The sequence below is a fragment of the Sinocyclocheilus grahami genome, unplaced genomic scaffold (genome assembly GCF_001515645.1).
Source record: "Sinocyclocheilus grahami isolate Dianchi unplaced genomic scaffold, SAMN03320097.WGS_v1.1 scaffold720.1, whole genome shotgun sequence".
In the NCBI taxonomy this organism is placed as follows: domain Eukaryota; kingdom Metazoa; phylum Chordata; class Actinopteri; order Cypriniformes; family Cyprinidae; genus Sinocyclocheilus; species Sinocyclocheilus grahami.
In genome coordinates this window covers 671,550-686,814 of record NW_015505899.1, presented here as the reverse complement: position 1 = coordinate 686,814, position 15,265 = coordinate 671,550, and the positions used below count along the sequence as shown (strand labels likewise).

General features: G+C 36.2%; 2 protein-coding genes across 2 annotated transcripts; both read left to right on the top strand.

Moving 5' to 3' along the window:
* The first annotated feature begins 340 nt into the window (after positions 1 to 340).
* slc25a11 (solute carrier family 25 member 11) lies at positions 341 to 9,727 on the top strand. Its single transcript, XM_016244488.1, has 8 exons — positions 341 to 549; positions 2,718 to 2,870; positions 3,128 to 3,334; positions 5,050 to 5,140; positions 5,909 to 5,999; positions 6,226 to 6,325; positions 7,152 to 7,203; positions 8,961 to 9,727. The coding sequence occupies exons 1-8, from the start codon at positions 467 to 469 to the stop codon at positions 9,114 to 9,116; spliced, it is 933 nt and encodes a 310-aa protein (XP_016099974.1). The 5' UTR covers positions 341 to 466; the 3' UTR covers positions 9,117 to 9,727.
* An 811-nt stretch (positions 9,728 to 10,538) lies between these two features.
* Positions 10,539 to 14,931, top strand: spag7 (sperm associated antigen 7). Its single transcript, XM_016244487.1, has 7 exons — positions 10,539 to 10,699; positions 11,231 to 11,298; positions 11,391 to 11,479; positions 12,099 to 12,183; positions 12,839 to 12,928; positions 13,113 to 13,269; positions 14,093 to 14,931. Exons 1-7 carry the CDS (start codon positions 10,615 to 10,617, stop codon positions 14,209 to 14,211), a joined length of 693 nt encoding a protein of 230 aa, XP_016099973.1. The 5' UTR covers positions 10,539 to 10,614; the 3' UTR covers positions 14,212 to 14,931.
* The last annotated feature ends 334 nt before the right edge of the window (positions 14,932 to 15,265 follow it).

The following is a 15,265-nucleotide window of genomic DNA, read 5'->3' as shown; positions in this document are numbered from 1 at the left end:
CATGGTAGTAATCACTACAAAGTGTAAGAAAAATATAGCAAGTAATCACAGACGATTGTGATTGGTCCGTTGTGAGCTATGCTGAGAAAAGTTACAAAAGTAACGCTGTATATAGGATGCTTCACCTCTTGATCTGTAACGTTACACTGACATTAAAATTTGATTTTTAAAATAGTTGTTGTTAATTAGACTTCTGCAATAGATTTGAGTGAATTGTCTATTTTGAATAGTTCACCGTTCAATATAAAAGAGGTGTCTGTCTCTTTAAGGGAAATTACACGAGAACTCACACGTCACTTACGTGCTCGGCACCGCGACTGAAAACTCATATGTGATTGGTCCAGGCGTGTTCCGCTTGACGTGCGCAGTCCAGGCGAGTCACCTTGCTGTACACAGTAGCAGCCGTATATCAGCGGAGCGGCAGAAGCGAAGGTGTCCTCCAGAAACCCAAACCAGCACTGCAGCCATGGCAGCCGCAGCGGACACGGCCAAACCCAGGCCCAAAACCTCGCCCAAATCTATTAAGTTTCTCTTCGGTGGCTTGGCTGGGTACGTATGCGCCCATGTATGCAGCGGCGCTCTCTGCTGCATGGGCTTCACCTGAATGACCAATTTGATAGGCGGTTATTGATAAGAGCCATTAGTTATCCGCTAGGCGAGCTATCGATAAGAGGACCAGCAAAAAGCGTTTATGTAGTGTTATGAATTTTCTGTACTCTTTCTGTCAGTTCTGTTGTGAATGAATTTGCAGGCCCAGAGGAAGCCTGGTAACCCCGTGACAATCTGAAGTTCAGTTTAAATGTCACGGTGCATGGGTTTGATCTGCTGCCACTGAGGAATTCCTGTTAGAATTTATTCCTAAAGTCTGTAGGTCTGGAGATGGGGTTTTTTTTTTGCTACTTTTCAAATGGCTATAATATTCAGATTTTTTTTAAACTCCTGTCTTAGAACGTTTCATATGTCATTATATCCTTAAACTAATAATACAAATATAAAACTGACGTAATCTGAACAAAGTGTGCATAAACCATTTCAATATTTATTATGAGTCAAGTTTGAATGTTTGTTTTTTTCCCCCAAATAACTGCTGTTCTTCAGTAGTGGGTTCCACCAGCAACAATTTGGGCACTTGTAAAGTTACAAAAAGCTCCAAGGAAACAACAGTGACAGGTTCAGTGAAGAGCAAGTTTGATTGTGGGTTTCTAAGACAGAGTGACGGCTAATTTCTCTCCTCTGACTGCAGTAATCAATCTTTCTTTATCTTTTTATAAGTTACGAAAAAACTATAGTGGATTTTTCTTGTGCTTTTGTTGCAAATAGGAACATTATATAAAATGGCTCTGGTTTCTTATTTACCACTACTTCAGTTTTTTATGATGATCTCTGCTTCTGAGAACCCTTGAAATGTGAAAAGCGTCCATATGATTTAATTTACAAGATTATATAAAAAAAATAAAACTATAAAATTAGCTTTAGTTAGACAAAATCCGATTTATCATAAAGTGCCATTACATAATGAGCAGCTCACATTTGTTGAAATGACCAAAATTCTAGAAATCTCTTGTAGTGCATATATGTTGTATATTAGAACATGGTTTTTGTGTAATTAAACTTGTGAGTGTGAGAGGTCTGTTCAAGTGAATTTATGGAAAAAGTAGCCATAACTCACTAGTTTATCCAGAAACATCTTTAAATTGAGCCTTTTTAAAAATTGTTTAAATTAATCCAAATGAAAAATTCTTTGCGTATTCAGTGGACTAGGTGTTATGATTGAAAAAGTCATTTTTAATCATTGAATTCCATCCTTAAAATAATACTTAATTTTTTTAAAACTAATAATCTAAACATAAACCATTTAATATTTATGGGGACATTTTTAAATCTAAGAAAATATATGAAAAAATATAATAATAATAAATTTGACATGTAAAGCAGGACTTAAACACATGGGCTCTGAAACAAACATAAGACCTGTAAATCAATTCTATTTCATATACAGGTTGTCCTTGCATGTAGAAGTTAAAGGCGTAATACTCTTACATGTGTTTAAACTGAGCCAAAGTCTAATGGACACCATAAATGCACTAGTTTAAAAGGAAGTTCATTTGATGTGACATTTGTTAAAGAAACTGGTAACTAGGTACTGTGAGTGATACTTAGTCAGTATATTGTCAAAGGATGTGTGCAGCACTCATGTTATTATTATAAAATCATAATACATTTCAATCATCATCTGGAAATAGTCTTAAAGGATCTTGATGTGATTAAATGATATTTCTAATTAGGTCATACAGGAAAAAAATTTAATTCCTACAGGATTTAATGTCTCCTTCCTAGATTTTTTTACCTTTATGATTCTTTTTAAAATTTCAGTTTTATTGTTTTCCCCGTTATTGGGTATAATTTGGAAAATTCATATTACACACACACACACACAAAAATATTATTTGAGTATGTTTTACAAGAAAATACTATTACAGTCTTTCCACTTCAGAATTCCACATTTAATTTAGCGTGCTACTTGGCATTTCTTTGTAATTATTCGTGAAATTTACTAGCATTTTATGAGTGAAAATAGTCTGAAAGTATTTATTTCAGTGTATGTTTCTTTAGGATTGGTTCCAAATTTTGATGCTAACATGAATAGGATTCCTTCAGGATTAACACAAGACTTTAAATATATGATTTCGCTAATACACATTCGTTCTGACTTCCAGGATGGGCGCCACAGTGTTTGTGCAGCCGCTAGATCTGGTGAAGAACCGAATGCAGTTGAGCGGTCAGGGCTCCAAGGCTCGCGAATACAAGACCAGCTTCCATGCTGTGACCAGCATCCTTCGCAACGAGGGCATCCGCGGTATCTACACCGGGTAAGAAAGAGAGGCACACCACACTGGCATTGTATATAGGCGTTGTAGATAGAGGGGTCCACTTTTTCAGAAGGCAGGAATGTTTTACTGCAGTGCAAGTACAGCTGAATGCTTACTGAGTGACTGTAGATGGAGCCCATAGCCTAACACAAGCAGTAAATATCTGATTAGGTTTATATCTGATCTCGTTATTGTCTGACGGCCCATTTATTGTTTTCACGCCTTTGTTGTCTTCTCTCCCATGTTTTTCGTTGTAGGCTTTCTGCGGGTCTGTTGAGGCAGGCTACCTATACCACGACCCGTTTGGGCATCTACACGGTCCTGTTTGAGCGCATGTCTAAAGCAGACGGCACACCTCCTAACTTCTTCATGAAGGCTTTAATAGGAATGACTGCTGGGGCCACGGGGGCGTTTGTTGGGACTCCAGCTGAGGTGGCGCTTATTCGAATGACGGCTGATGGGAGGTAGAAGAATATAACTACACTCCATATTTAGCATTCTTACTAATAGTTTGTAATTATAAAATAGACAAAATTAACCAAACACTGCTGCTTTAAGACAGTCTTAGAATAATTCTGAAGACGTGTCCTTATAGACTTGTGAAACACTAGGTTTTTGTATCATTCTGGCCAAAAACTGCTCGCTTAGACTGAGAGAGATCGTTTATTTGACATGTAATGTGAACAACCAGCCAAGTTGTGCCATTTTAGGGGCAGGTTTCCATGAAATGGATGAAACCACAAGAACGGACTGATGTGGAAAAAATTGTAATCAGAATTTTGGCCTATCCAAAAATAAACGCGTATGCCAATTTGTAATAAAACAAATTACCTATAACAGGAGTGCATAGTTCTACACATGGATATCTAGTTAACTTGCTAAAATGCATCTCAAATAGACTATATAGGATTTTAAGCCACTAGTAGTTCTTTAGAACAGTGCTTGTTCTAACAACCTAGTTCCTTGTGTAAACAAGGTTGTTTTCAGACAAACTCCAATAAGATCTTAGTACTTGCATCCTAACCAGAAGTGCATCAACCAATCAGGTTGCCAGATTTAGAATAGGCTTTTTCGAGATGAACTATACTAGCCTGCCACCGGCTGGCAAGAGTAGCCGCTTGCAGTCGGGGTAGAATTAAAAGCAGAGACGTCAAGTCGGATACTTTCTGCTCCCGGTAGTGACGCTCTCACGGTGTTTGCATACTCTTATCACAGGTGAAGTAAATTAAATATTTGTCAAATACACGTAACTTTTTATATACTGCTTAATACAGCGCCATCTGTTCAAGAATAAAGTTCAACATAAACATATAGGCTACTAATACCAATAAAGTGGGGGTATATATGCTTTTATCAGTGTTTTTTGATAAACATGACTCAAGATAACAGTGCGACTACACTAAAAAAAAGCTTTTACTGTTATTAAAAACAGATTTGTGAGCATTATTGGAGTTGAATTGTTAGAATAAACATGCAGCAGACCTAGTGCTTGTCATCACAGAATCTAACCAATGAGAATAAAGTGTGTCGTCATCAAGGCTCTCGCAGGCGATTTTGAGCAACTGCAGCGTCTGACCTAGGCGGCTGGTCTTGTTTTGCTCTCGCGGTACTTTGATGGCACATGTGATCGTAAGGCGGCTGCAGCGCCGATTAAAGTCGGACAAATGTTCTAACCAGAATGCATTGCTTTTGTCAGGCGGCGGCCGATCTTTGCGGCGCCACATGAAGTCAACCAAGCCTAATGTGTGTGTCATGTGTCTGGTTTGTGCTGTGCATGAACGAATTCGTACTGGGCCCAGTATGAATTATTGATTATACATTGTGCCAAAATGAATGTTATTGTTAACTAAAAGTAAAACTATAAAAAATGGTTTTGTTGATTGCAATCGATCTAAAATTAAACAAAATAGTTTAAAGTACTAAATGACTAATTAAAGCTAAATAGAAATATAAAAAAACTAATACAAATGACAAAATTACATAAACTAAAATTTAAGATGATTTTAGCTTTTAGTTTTATATTTTCAATTTAACCAAAAAACTATATAATGGTATTTAAATAATACCAAAATAACACTTAATAATATTTAATTGTGTTAAATATTAAAATTGTCATGATCTTGATTTTTTGCTATTAAACTAATAAAATATCCCTTCCTCCATTATATTTCTTGTCCAGGTTGCCTGCAGATCAAAGGAGGGGTTACACAAATGTCTTCAATGCCCTCGTCAGAATTACTAGGGAGGAGGGAGTGTCCACACTCTGGAGGGTAAGCGTGTGTGTGTTAGCTTAAATTAGAACATGGTTTTTGTGTAAACATGTTATGTGTGTTACCGTTACTATTGTTACAATTCTGTGTGTGTGTTGTGTGGTGTGTGTGGGTTTTCCTGTATGTTTGCTTTACTTTTCTGAAACTTTATATATGGGTTTTTTGCAGGTCTTAAAGGGGTCTTAATCAGCCCTTGCTCAAATGAAGGCCTTAAAAGGCCTTAAATCAGAGCTGAAAGGCATTAAAGTAATAAAGTCATGGCATTAAATATTGCATTCACTTTAAAAAATGAACGTTTCCTTCAATCTTTTTGTCTTAAAATATTTAAATCAAGATACATTTACTTGAGATGCAAATATTTTTCAGAAAACAAGACTTCATATCTTGTCATTTTGATTTTCAAGTGAATTTTTAGACATTTGAACTGCAAGACAAGGCAATAAAAGTAAGCAGTTTTTGCAGTGTGATCAGAAGATACTTTGGAGCAAAGGTATTCAAGCTTAAGCTATTGTTTTTGTGAAATGAATTAAAAAGTAATGAAGATTTGAAGGAAGTTGTATTTTCATACTTTTAAGGCTAGCTAATATAACTGATTCTGTGTGCTTCCTAGTCATGTACACATTTACATTGAGAAAACACATTGTGTTCCCTTCAGATTTTCACATAAATTTTCTTCACTTTGTCTTAAGTCTTTAATTTACCTTCATAAAACCTGCAGAAACCCTGTGTACATGTAATGATATGTGTATTGTTTTCTTTTTCATGTAGGGTTGCGTACCCACCATGGCTAGAGCAGTTGTTGTGAACGCAGCCCAACTTGCTTCATATTCCCAGTCCAAACAAGCACTGTTGGACTCTGGTATGAGCCTTCTTTTATCTTATCAGTCACAAACTTGTGTACTGTCAGCCCTTCTAGAAAATCTAGCTAATATCAGATTTAGATGGTAGCTAACTTTTATTTATTTACCCTATTAGGTGTATCATTCTATGTGTGTTCTTCTGAATGAGGGAGTTGTATAACAAAGATCAAACTGAAATGTGCTGCAGTGAACTTCATCATCTCTCTTGCTCTGTGTTTTGTGCAGGATATTTCAGAGATGATATCCTGTGTCATTTCTGTGCCAGTATGATCAGTGGACTTGTCACCACTGCTGCTTCCATGCCAGTAGACATTGTTAAGACCAGGTACAATCACTTCCTAATTCCTGTGATTTAATACTAGACTATTATGAAATAGGGTGGTATGACAATATTATGATGATGATGATATAAAGTGGCTATCGTTCGAGGTTTTGCTATTTCGTTTATGTTGCTATTTATTTGCTATGTGGTTTACAGAATTGTATACAGTATATAAGGACCTAGCTTGATGCCAGGTGTATCAGTATTGCGGAAACATATCTAAACATTCCCTAAATTCATTAATATTGCTGAATTGTGCCCAGAAATTGTGCATCAGTGTGCTTTGGGTACCAAAAATATCAAAATCTAACATCGGTGAAATAATGAGCGCAGGTCAATGCAGGTAACTGACCATGCATGTTTTGTTCAGTTGTCTTCTGGTTAGGGTTGTACATTTTGGGACTGATTATTAAGCTACAGTAACTGATCTAAAGGAACATGATTATTCATATTGTATCTTATCTTACGTATTCATGCTAGTTGACAAATACGTTTTTATTTTTTTATGACTAATACTGCTGCTCATATGTAGAGAGAGAGGTGGCTGATATCACAGAATACACAGTCTGTATATATGAAATGATAGTGAAAGAGGGTGACCAAAAACAGACCAAAATGTATATCACAGTAAAGGCCCGTTCTCATTAAGAACAACTGGATGCAATTTAAAAGATAAGATTGCACACAACAAATGATTCACCCATTAAATAGCACCTGACTTAAAAGAGAAGACTCAAAACATTAGAAGTCTTCCTGCTGATTCTGTTTGTTTCCTGTCGAAATTGTGTTTAATATTTAATGCTGACTTATATCTCCTCCTTTTCAAAAGAATCCAGAACATGAGAATGATTGATGGGAAGCCAGAGTACAAAAATGGTTTGGTAAGTTTTCAACTCATTGTCAATATTCAGCACTCAATCTCTCGCTATGTTTCCGTGTTGCACTGTCTGTTTTAAGCAACTGATCTCAGACTGCTGGAGTTGTGATCTTTCAGTCACACTGATGCAGGGAGAACGTCAGAAATGGATCAAGTTTCAGTAAAACCTCTTGTCTTGGAGGAAACCCAGTGAAACAGTAAACAATTGATTTGTGCTTGGTTGCAGGTATTAGTGCACCAACAGTAACGTGATCAGCAGGCCAGTGTTATGGTTGTGTTGTGCAATAGTCAGTCCCACCATCATTTCAAAGGGCTTTTTTTTTTTTTTTTCAGATTTTGTGGCAATGGTGACACAAACATAGAAATACTCATAATTCTGTTTTGCTGAAAAATTGTGTTAGACGCAATAGCTCGCACATTGTTACTAAATCAGTATGTAATCAGTGACACCGATCAGAGTTATGTTATAGTTAAAGGGATAGTTCACCCAAAAATGAAAATTCTTTTAAATTATAATTACTCACCCTCATGTCGTTCCAAACCCATATGACCTTCGTTCATCTTTAGAACACAAATTAAGATATTTTTTATGAAATCTGAGAGCTTTCTGACCCTGCATAGACAGCAATGAAACAGAAATGTTCCCAGGCCCAGAAATGTAGTAAGGAGATCGGTAAAACAGTCCATGTGACATCAATGGCTCAACCGTGATTTTCTTTGCGCACAAAAAGTATTCTCATAGCTTCGTAAAATTGCGGTTGAACCACTGATGTTGCATGGATTGTTTTACCTGGACTGTTACTTGAAATAAAATAAATGTTAACTGAAATAAAATCTTATTTCAGCTAGTTTCTAAGGCAACATTTCTCTTTCATTTAGTTTAACTTGACACTAAATAACTAAAACTGAAATAAAAATTAAGAAGAACTATGTAGACTTATTTAAAAGCAACAAAAACGAATAAAAGTGGCATAAAACACAACAAAAATACTAAAACGTAAAAATTAACATGAAAGCACAAAATATAAAAATAAAATCTAATTCAGAATATTAACGAAGACCATATAGTATATCCTGTCAGATCTTATCGCCACTGAACTAACCGATTATATACTGTACATTTTAAATGTTATAATTTTTCCATGTTTTTACAATTATATCAAGTTGTTGTTGCAATAGTGTTTTGCTTCTTTTAGTTTATAATCAAAGTGATTGCATTCACTAGAAATATTTAAAAAGTGCATATCCGGTAAAATAACGTACTATCTATTAAGTTTAATATACTGTTGAAACCTAGCATTGAGACAAGCAAATATTAGTCCCAGTATAGTTATATTCAGTATTATATAGTAGCTTTAATAGTATCAATAAAACCTCTAGAAATGTTCATTGTGCTTAACATGTAAATATAAACAAGGCTTTGGACCTCATCTCTTTCATGACTTTTGGAAGCAAAGAGTTTGAAAGACAATAGACAAGTGTAGGTCATGCATGAATTATTTGAAAATATAACTTGGAAGTATTAAATATTGCCACCTCTGTATCTCAAATGGGCCTTGTGTCAGAACTTTACTTTTGTATATAGCCGGGTGTCCCACTGCTTTGTATGGTCGGTCCATCCCTGCTCACTTTACAGTGCAATTCACTGCAGTGCAGCAGCATGACACTTGGTAGAGACCACCCTTTCTGTTCTTTTCCCATGTCTTTGACACATCCACCCTCCCTCTCATTCTTTTTCACTCTCTCTTTCTCTTTGTGTAGGATGTATTGGTGACGGTCATAAGGAAGGAAGGATTCTTCAGTCTGTGGAAGGGTTTTACTCCTTATTACGCTCGTCTCGGGCCACACACAGTTCTCACCTTCATCTTCCTGGAGCAGATGAACAAATTCTACAAGATCTATTTCCTTGACTCCTAGATTTGCCCTGAAGGTCATCGGTGGACAGCACAGGCCATATTTCCACATTGTGTTTCTCTCCCACATCCGGTTTACCAGTATAGTTTCCGTTTTTTGATGGTTGGTAACAGAACCACTTTACCCAACTGGGTTGTGACCCTTTGCTGTGGTGGTGACTGTGAAGACAATTTGGACTCTAATATTACGTACACAGACTGACTAGCTAAACTATAAATTGAATTGAATGAAGGGATTGTTCACACCAGCCAATATCCCTCTTTTAGTTTTAAATGATATTTATGTATCCCCCACCTTCCACAAATTTTTCCTCCTTAACGGTCAACAGCTGTACTGACCTGTCAACAGAAGTAGTTGTGAGGAAGACGCTGAACCTGTATTCTGAGTGAAATCATAAAAGATTTTCTCTTTATTTCATTATAATTCTGATTCTTACCAACATGCACAACATGGTGAGCAAAATACCTATAATCCCAATCCACCCTATGTCCTAACATAAAGGACTGCTTTGCAGTGAACATTTGGTGATGTTTGCTAACGTTGAGCACAATTAACTGGAAATTGTGTTATAATAAAGATAATGTGGTGTGTAAAGGCCATTACCACACCATATAGCTTGTCGTGATGTATTTAATGATATAATGAGGTATTTGAGAATTCATTTTCTGGTCTGACCAGCTATGAAACTAGACACAACTTGATATTTTCTTCCTAGTATGTAAGGCATAGTATTTTTTGTTTAATGAAGCGCAGTATCAAACAAACAGTCCAGCTTTTTAAAAACCCTGCTATTGTAACTTTCATCAAGTAAAGAATTTAAAAGACTGACCATTGTGTTGTTTCTCATTTGCTTGCTATGCAGAAACGACAAACAAATTATGCAGTCTGAATAAAACTAGTCCATTAAATGAAACCGTTTTAAATAACGCTTAATTAGTTCATAACCGTTGTAGTTGTACTGGTGGATTTCAGGTTTTATAACATTTAAAACAATAGTTCTACATATGACATGCACCAGAAAGAAGGTTATAATTGATCAGATATTACTTTTACAAATATTCCACTGAGAAATGTAATTTCTAAAATGTGAATAAATGAGCAGAAGACAATTCCAGAATAAACGAAAATACTGCTGATTGGGAATCACAAAATTATTCATATGTATTAATTAGCTATTATTAATCTACACTGAGTTGATGTAAAGCGCCAATATAATGCTTTAAGAATCAACACGATAGATTCCTGCGTGGTAATAAAACCTGTGGCAAACATCTGCACTTCTATGCAAAGACACTGCTCTTTGATAATCGTACACCGGCATTTATTTAGATTCAGACGCTTCAATGTCGACCATATGACATAATATGTAAAGATCAAACTAATCAAAAAACAGCGAGCGTCATTGTGAAAGCCTGTGGTTGGACGACATTACCCATAATGCCATTTCAAGAATGCAGCATGCCATGCAGCGAGCTTCCGGTGAAAATTAGACAGTCCAAAGATGGCGGACCTCCTGGGCTCGATCTTGAGCTCGATGGAAAAGCCTCCAACCGTTCACGACCAAGAAAGCCGACGGAAAGCTAGAGGTAGAAAGTTTTAATCCTACAAATACACTTCCTTACAGTCCGGAAAATGAACCTGGGCGTGCTTGTAGGTTTCCAAGTGAAACTTGAGAAATATCCGAGTGCCCTCTGCGATACTAACGCTGTAATAAAAAGAGCCAATCACCGCCGGAGAAATGATAGATGCACGTACATACGTCACGTTTCTGCACGTTTGCCGTTGAAAAGCCTCTAGACGTCATAGTTGGTTTGTTTATCTCTTCTTATACATGTAATTTATTAAATTGCTTCATGAATAGGCCGTGCTTTGTGTTGAAGCACACATGCTTTTATGCAAATGACTTTCGAAATGAGGAAAACAGGAGGAAGCTACACCCAGATGCCTGTCATGCAATAATAGCTGAGCTTTACTGCAGCAACAGCATTGTCATAAACAATGCTAATGTATTTATTTGATTTTTCCACTGACAGTTCACATACATGTGGCACTTAAGACATTTTTGTTGTTTTATTGTCTATTCTGATTCCTCTCCTGCTCTTACTGTAACTGTGCAGAACAAGCTGCCAGACTGAAGAAGATTGAGGAGGATGAGAAGAGAAAGAAAGCAGAGTTTAGGAAAAAGGTATAACTTATGACTTTATTTGTCCCGCATAAACATGATCTTATGACATAGTGAGTTTTTGTTTCTGAAACTCAGTGTGGTTTTCCATTTAGATGGAGAAGGAGGTGTCCGAGTTCATTCAGGACAGCACACTGAAGAAGAAGAAATATGACCCAATGGGCAAGATCGAGAGAAGCATATTGTGAGTTCAACACCGTCTTATATTAGAGAGATTTCAGATTGTCAAGTTCAATGTCTGTCTGGGTTTAGGTTAAATTTGATGTTCTCCAGAATACCATTATCAGCTGTGGTTTACAAAAGTGCAATGGAATTAATGTTAGAATATGTTTATTTTAAATACATACTGCTATTCTAGTTTAATATTAAAAGATTACTATAAGCAGGGGTGCACATAAGGGGTCTGCAGGTCCACATGCGCGACCAAAATAAAAAATGCGCTGTATAAATAAGTTCTGACAGCGTATTTGCCTACCGACGTGGATGACAGCTGTTAATGCACAATTACCATTTTAGAATGCACTAAATAAAGTGCAATAATATTATCACTATTATTAATTTATTTTTTTATAGTTATATTTAATGGGTCACACTAGGTCACACTGTGTGCAGTGTGAGGACCAAACCAAATCTCCAAGTTCTCTTATGAGAACCAGGCTGAAAAACTTATGTGCACCCCTGACTATAAGTATGCCACTGCTCTCTTTCAACTACTGGTTTAACCAGTGGCATGAGTTTTAGGCAGGACTACCTGTTTTCCTGCATAGCATACAGTTCATGCTAAACGCTTCCATCTCTCTTAGGCATGATGTGGCTGAGGTGGCTGGACTATCATCATTTTCTTTCGGTGAGGATGAAGAGGGCAGATATGTCATGCTGTTTAAAAAGGTTAGTGTATGTATTGTGCAATTACCTCTCACAAGGATCTTTGTAAACGTGTTTCCTTGTGTTTAGTATTCTGTATAATGAAACGTTTTCATTCTGTTGTCTTATTTATTTATATAGCACTTTATATAATACAGATTGTTCCAAAGCAGCTTGGCAGTAATAAACAGCACAATGTCGTTCCAAACCCGTAAGACCTTTTTTCATCTTTGGAACACAAATTAAGATATTTTTTATGAAATCCAAGAGCTGACCCTGTATAGACAGCAATGCAGCTACCACATTCAAGGCCCAGAAAGTTAGCAAGGACATCGTTAAAATAGTCCATGTGACAAAAGTGGTTCAACCTTAATTTTCATGAAGTTACGAGAATACTTTTTGTGCGCAAAGAAACCAAAATAATGACTTTATTCAACAATTTCTTCTCTTCCGCATCAGTCTTTGACGCGCGTTCATGAGAGTGGTCAAATAGATAATGTTACTAAGTATCAGTGGTCTTTTAAACCCCAACTGAGCAAGCCAAAAGGTGATCCAAGAAATAGAGGAAAAAACAACAGGAGAAGCCAGACTCATTCAGAGGACCAGTTGTCCTCTGGCCTGTGGTGTTCTCTGCATTAATGCTTAGTGTGTTTGATTGAGTGTGTGTTTTGTTATGAAGGAGTTTGCGCCATCAGATGAAGAACTGGAGGCTTATCGGAAGGGTGAGGAGTGGGACCCGCAGAAAGCAGAGGAGAGACGTCGGCTAAAGGTAAGATCCTGAATGCTGTGCAAGAACCTGTTCAAAACCTCAAAGAAGTAAGATAAGGAGAGAAAGTCATTTCATAATCTAGGAGAGCTTTCTGTTGGTTCATGTCTGCCTAATTGGATATCTTTTATTTTACTACTTGGAACACCATATTTAATTTGGGTATTTGTTTCACTGCACTCTTCAGGAACAGGCTGCACTGGAGATGGAAAAGGCCAGTCGCACTCAGAAGAGGCCTGCGTCACCCAATTCAAACTACAGAGACAAATACAGCCATCTGATTGGAACATCTGCTGCTAAAGATGCCGCCCACACGCTTCAAGCTAACCGGGCATATGGCTGTGGTGAGTATAATTAAAGGAACTGCACACTTAGTAAAATCACTTCAAATCTGAATCATGCGGGGGAGGGGGGGATCAATCGTCCAGATTGTATCCCCTAAAAAATTATTAAATGAACAAAGGCATACATATTTAGTAGCATAAAGGACTATAAAGTCAAACAGGAAAAACACCAAAGGAAAAAAGCATTACTTTTTGCAACAGGATAGTGAAAATGGGATCTGGGGGAAAAAAAAAGAACTACGTCTCATTTGTGACCCTGGACCACAAAACCAGTCTTAAGTCGCTGGGGTATGTTTTTAGCAATAGCCAAAAATACATTGTATGGGTCAAAATTATATATTTTTCTTTTATGCCAAAAATCATTAGGTTATTAAGTAAAGATCATGTTCCTTGAAGATGTTTTGTAAATTTCTATCAAAAAAATATATATCAAAACTTAATTTGATTAGTAATATGCATTGCTAAGGACTTCATTTGGATAACTATAAAGGCGATTTTCTCAATATTTAGATTTTTTGCACCCTCAGATACCAGATATTCAAGTAGTTGTATCTCGACCAAATTTTGTCCTATCCTAACAAACCATACATCAATGGAAAATTATTTATTCAGCTTTTAGATGTATAAATCTCAATTTTTAAAAATTGACACTTAAGACTGGTTTTGGGGTCCAGGGTCACATTTAAGAAAAGTAATGGTAGTAAAATTGGCCGTTACTCCTCGTGAGGTGTAAAATACTGTAATTTCTTTCTATGCGACCTCCGGAGGACGCAGCTTTTGCCTTTTGATTTTTCGAATCGTGTTTGTTGTCTTGTTGTTACAGTCCCTGTGGCCAATAAGAGAGACACTCGCTCCATTGAGGAAGCCATGAACGAGATCCGAGCCAAAAAAAGACTGAAGAAAGGCGAGGAGGAAGCGACTGGCAGCGGCAGCAGTGTGTGAGAGCGGTGTGTGTATATGATCGGTTGTTATGCAGAACAGAAGAGTGATTTAAACAGTATTTTACTCCTATAACAATGTTTTACATGAACAGCAGGGTTTGATAAAGATGAATTGTCATGCACATAAAGGCAGTTTAAAACTGCTGCAGGATAACCGCACTGTCCTAAAATGCTTTCACCTCTATATTACTGTCCCAAATAATGTGTTTTTAGACTTCATTATTAGAATAAACAGAAACGTGGTGTTTAATATTGAAAATTCCTTTGTAGTTTGGCATGGTGATATAATGGCTCTTTTTAAAGTAAAGTCACATTTGGTCTTAGAATAGCTTTCATTTGCATAAATTGCTTAAAACAGTCATATTTATTGTCTTGATATAACTGTGGTAGGTATGTTTGACTCCATGACTGTTTTAATGTTCATTTTAAGTCATTAAGCAGTATGTCCTTAAACTAGTAGTTGTTTCTCGTTACTGTTTATTTGCTTTGTTTAAATAAATTTGGTTGAGGACTATTTTAAGTGCTCCTTGTACCTTTTATGTACAGGTGTTGTATGCAGTTTGTTTTTTTAGTTCTAATAAGCATATATATATATCATCTCATCCAAAGCTAACACATTTTGTCCGTTTACGCTGGCTTATCATTCTGAGCTGTGAATCATTATGTCCTTGTGTATATGGACTAGATGGATCAAACAAATAAAATTGTGTGGTGTCATAGATTTCAGTGTCATAGAATTTTTTATTTTTTATAGGTTTTTTTTTACATTTATTTATTTTATATATATATATATAGATATATATATATTTTTTACTTAGTTTGGCATTGATATTTTCATTAACTTCTTGTATTATAAACATTTATTGCAATGTTTAACCCATGCCCTATTTATTTTATAATTTTCTTTCCTACAATAATTCAAAACACTTATTTCTGTTTATCGATTGAATTTTTATCAGCTTGTTATATTACATTTATTTTAATTTTTAAAACTTATCCTATTAAAAAACATTTGTACATTTATTTTTCAGTTTATTTGAATTAATTTCACCTTG

Excerpts from the sequence above, each read along its gene's own strand:
- slc25a11 (XM_016244488.1), top strand. The coding sequence starts at position 467 with ATGGCAGCCGCAGCGGACACGGCCAAACCCAGGCCCAAAACCTCGCCC. Across the intron at positions 550-2,717 it reads CTCTTCGGTGGCTTGGCTGG|GATGGGCGCCACAGTGTTTG; the intron begins GTACGTATGCGC and ends TCTGACTTCCAG. Across the intron at positions 6,326-7,151 it reads GTAGACATTGTTAAGACCAG|AATCCAGAACATGAGAATGA; the intron begins GTACAATCACTT and ends CCTTTTCAAAAG.
- spag7 (XM_016244487.1), top strand. The coding sequence starts at position 10,615 with ATGGCGGACCTCCTGGGCTCGATCTTGAGCTCGATGGAAAAGCCTCCA. Across the intron at positions 10,700-11,230 it reads AAGCCGACGGAAAGCTAGAG|AACAAGCTGCCAGACTGAAG; the intron begins GTAGAAAGTTTT and ends GTAACTGTGCAG. Across the intron at positions 11,480-12,098 it reads AAGATCGAGAGAAGCATATT|GCATGATGTGGCTGAGGTGG; the intron begins GTGAGTTCAACA and ends CATCTCTCTTAG.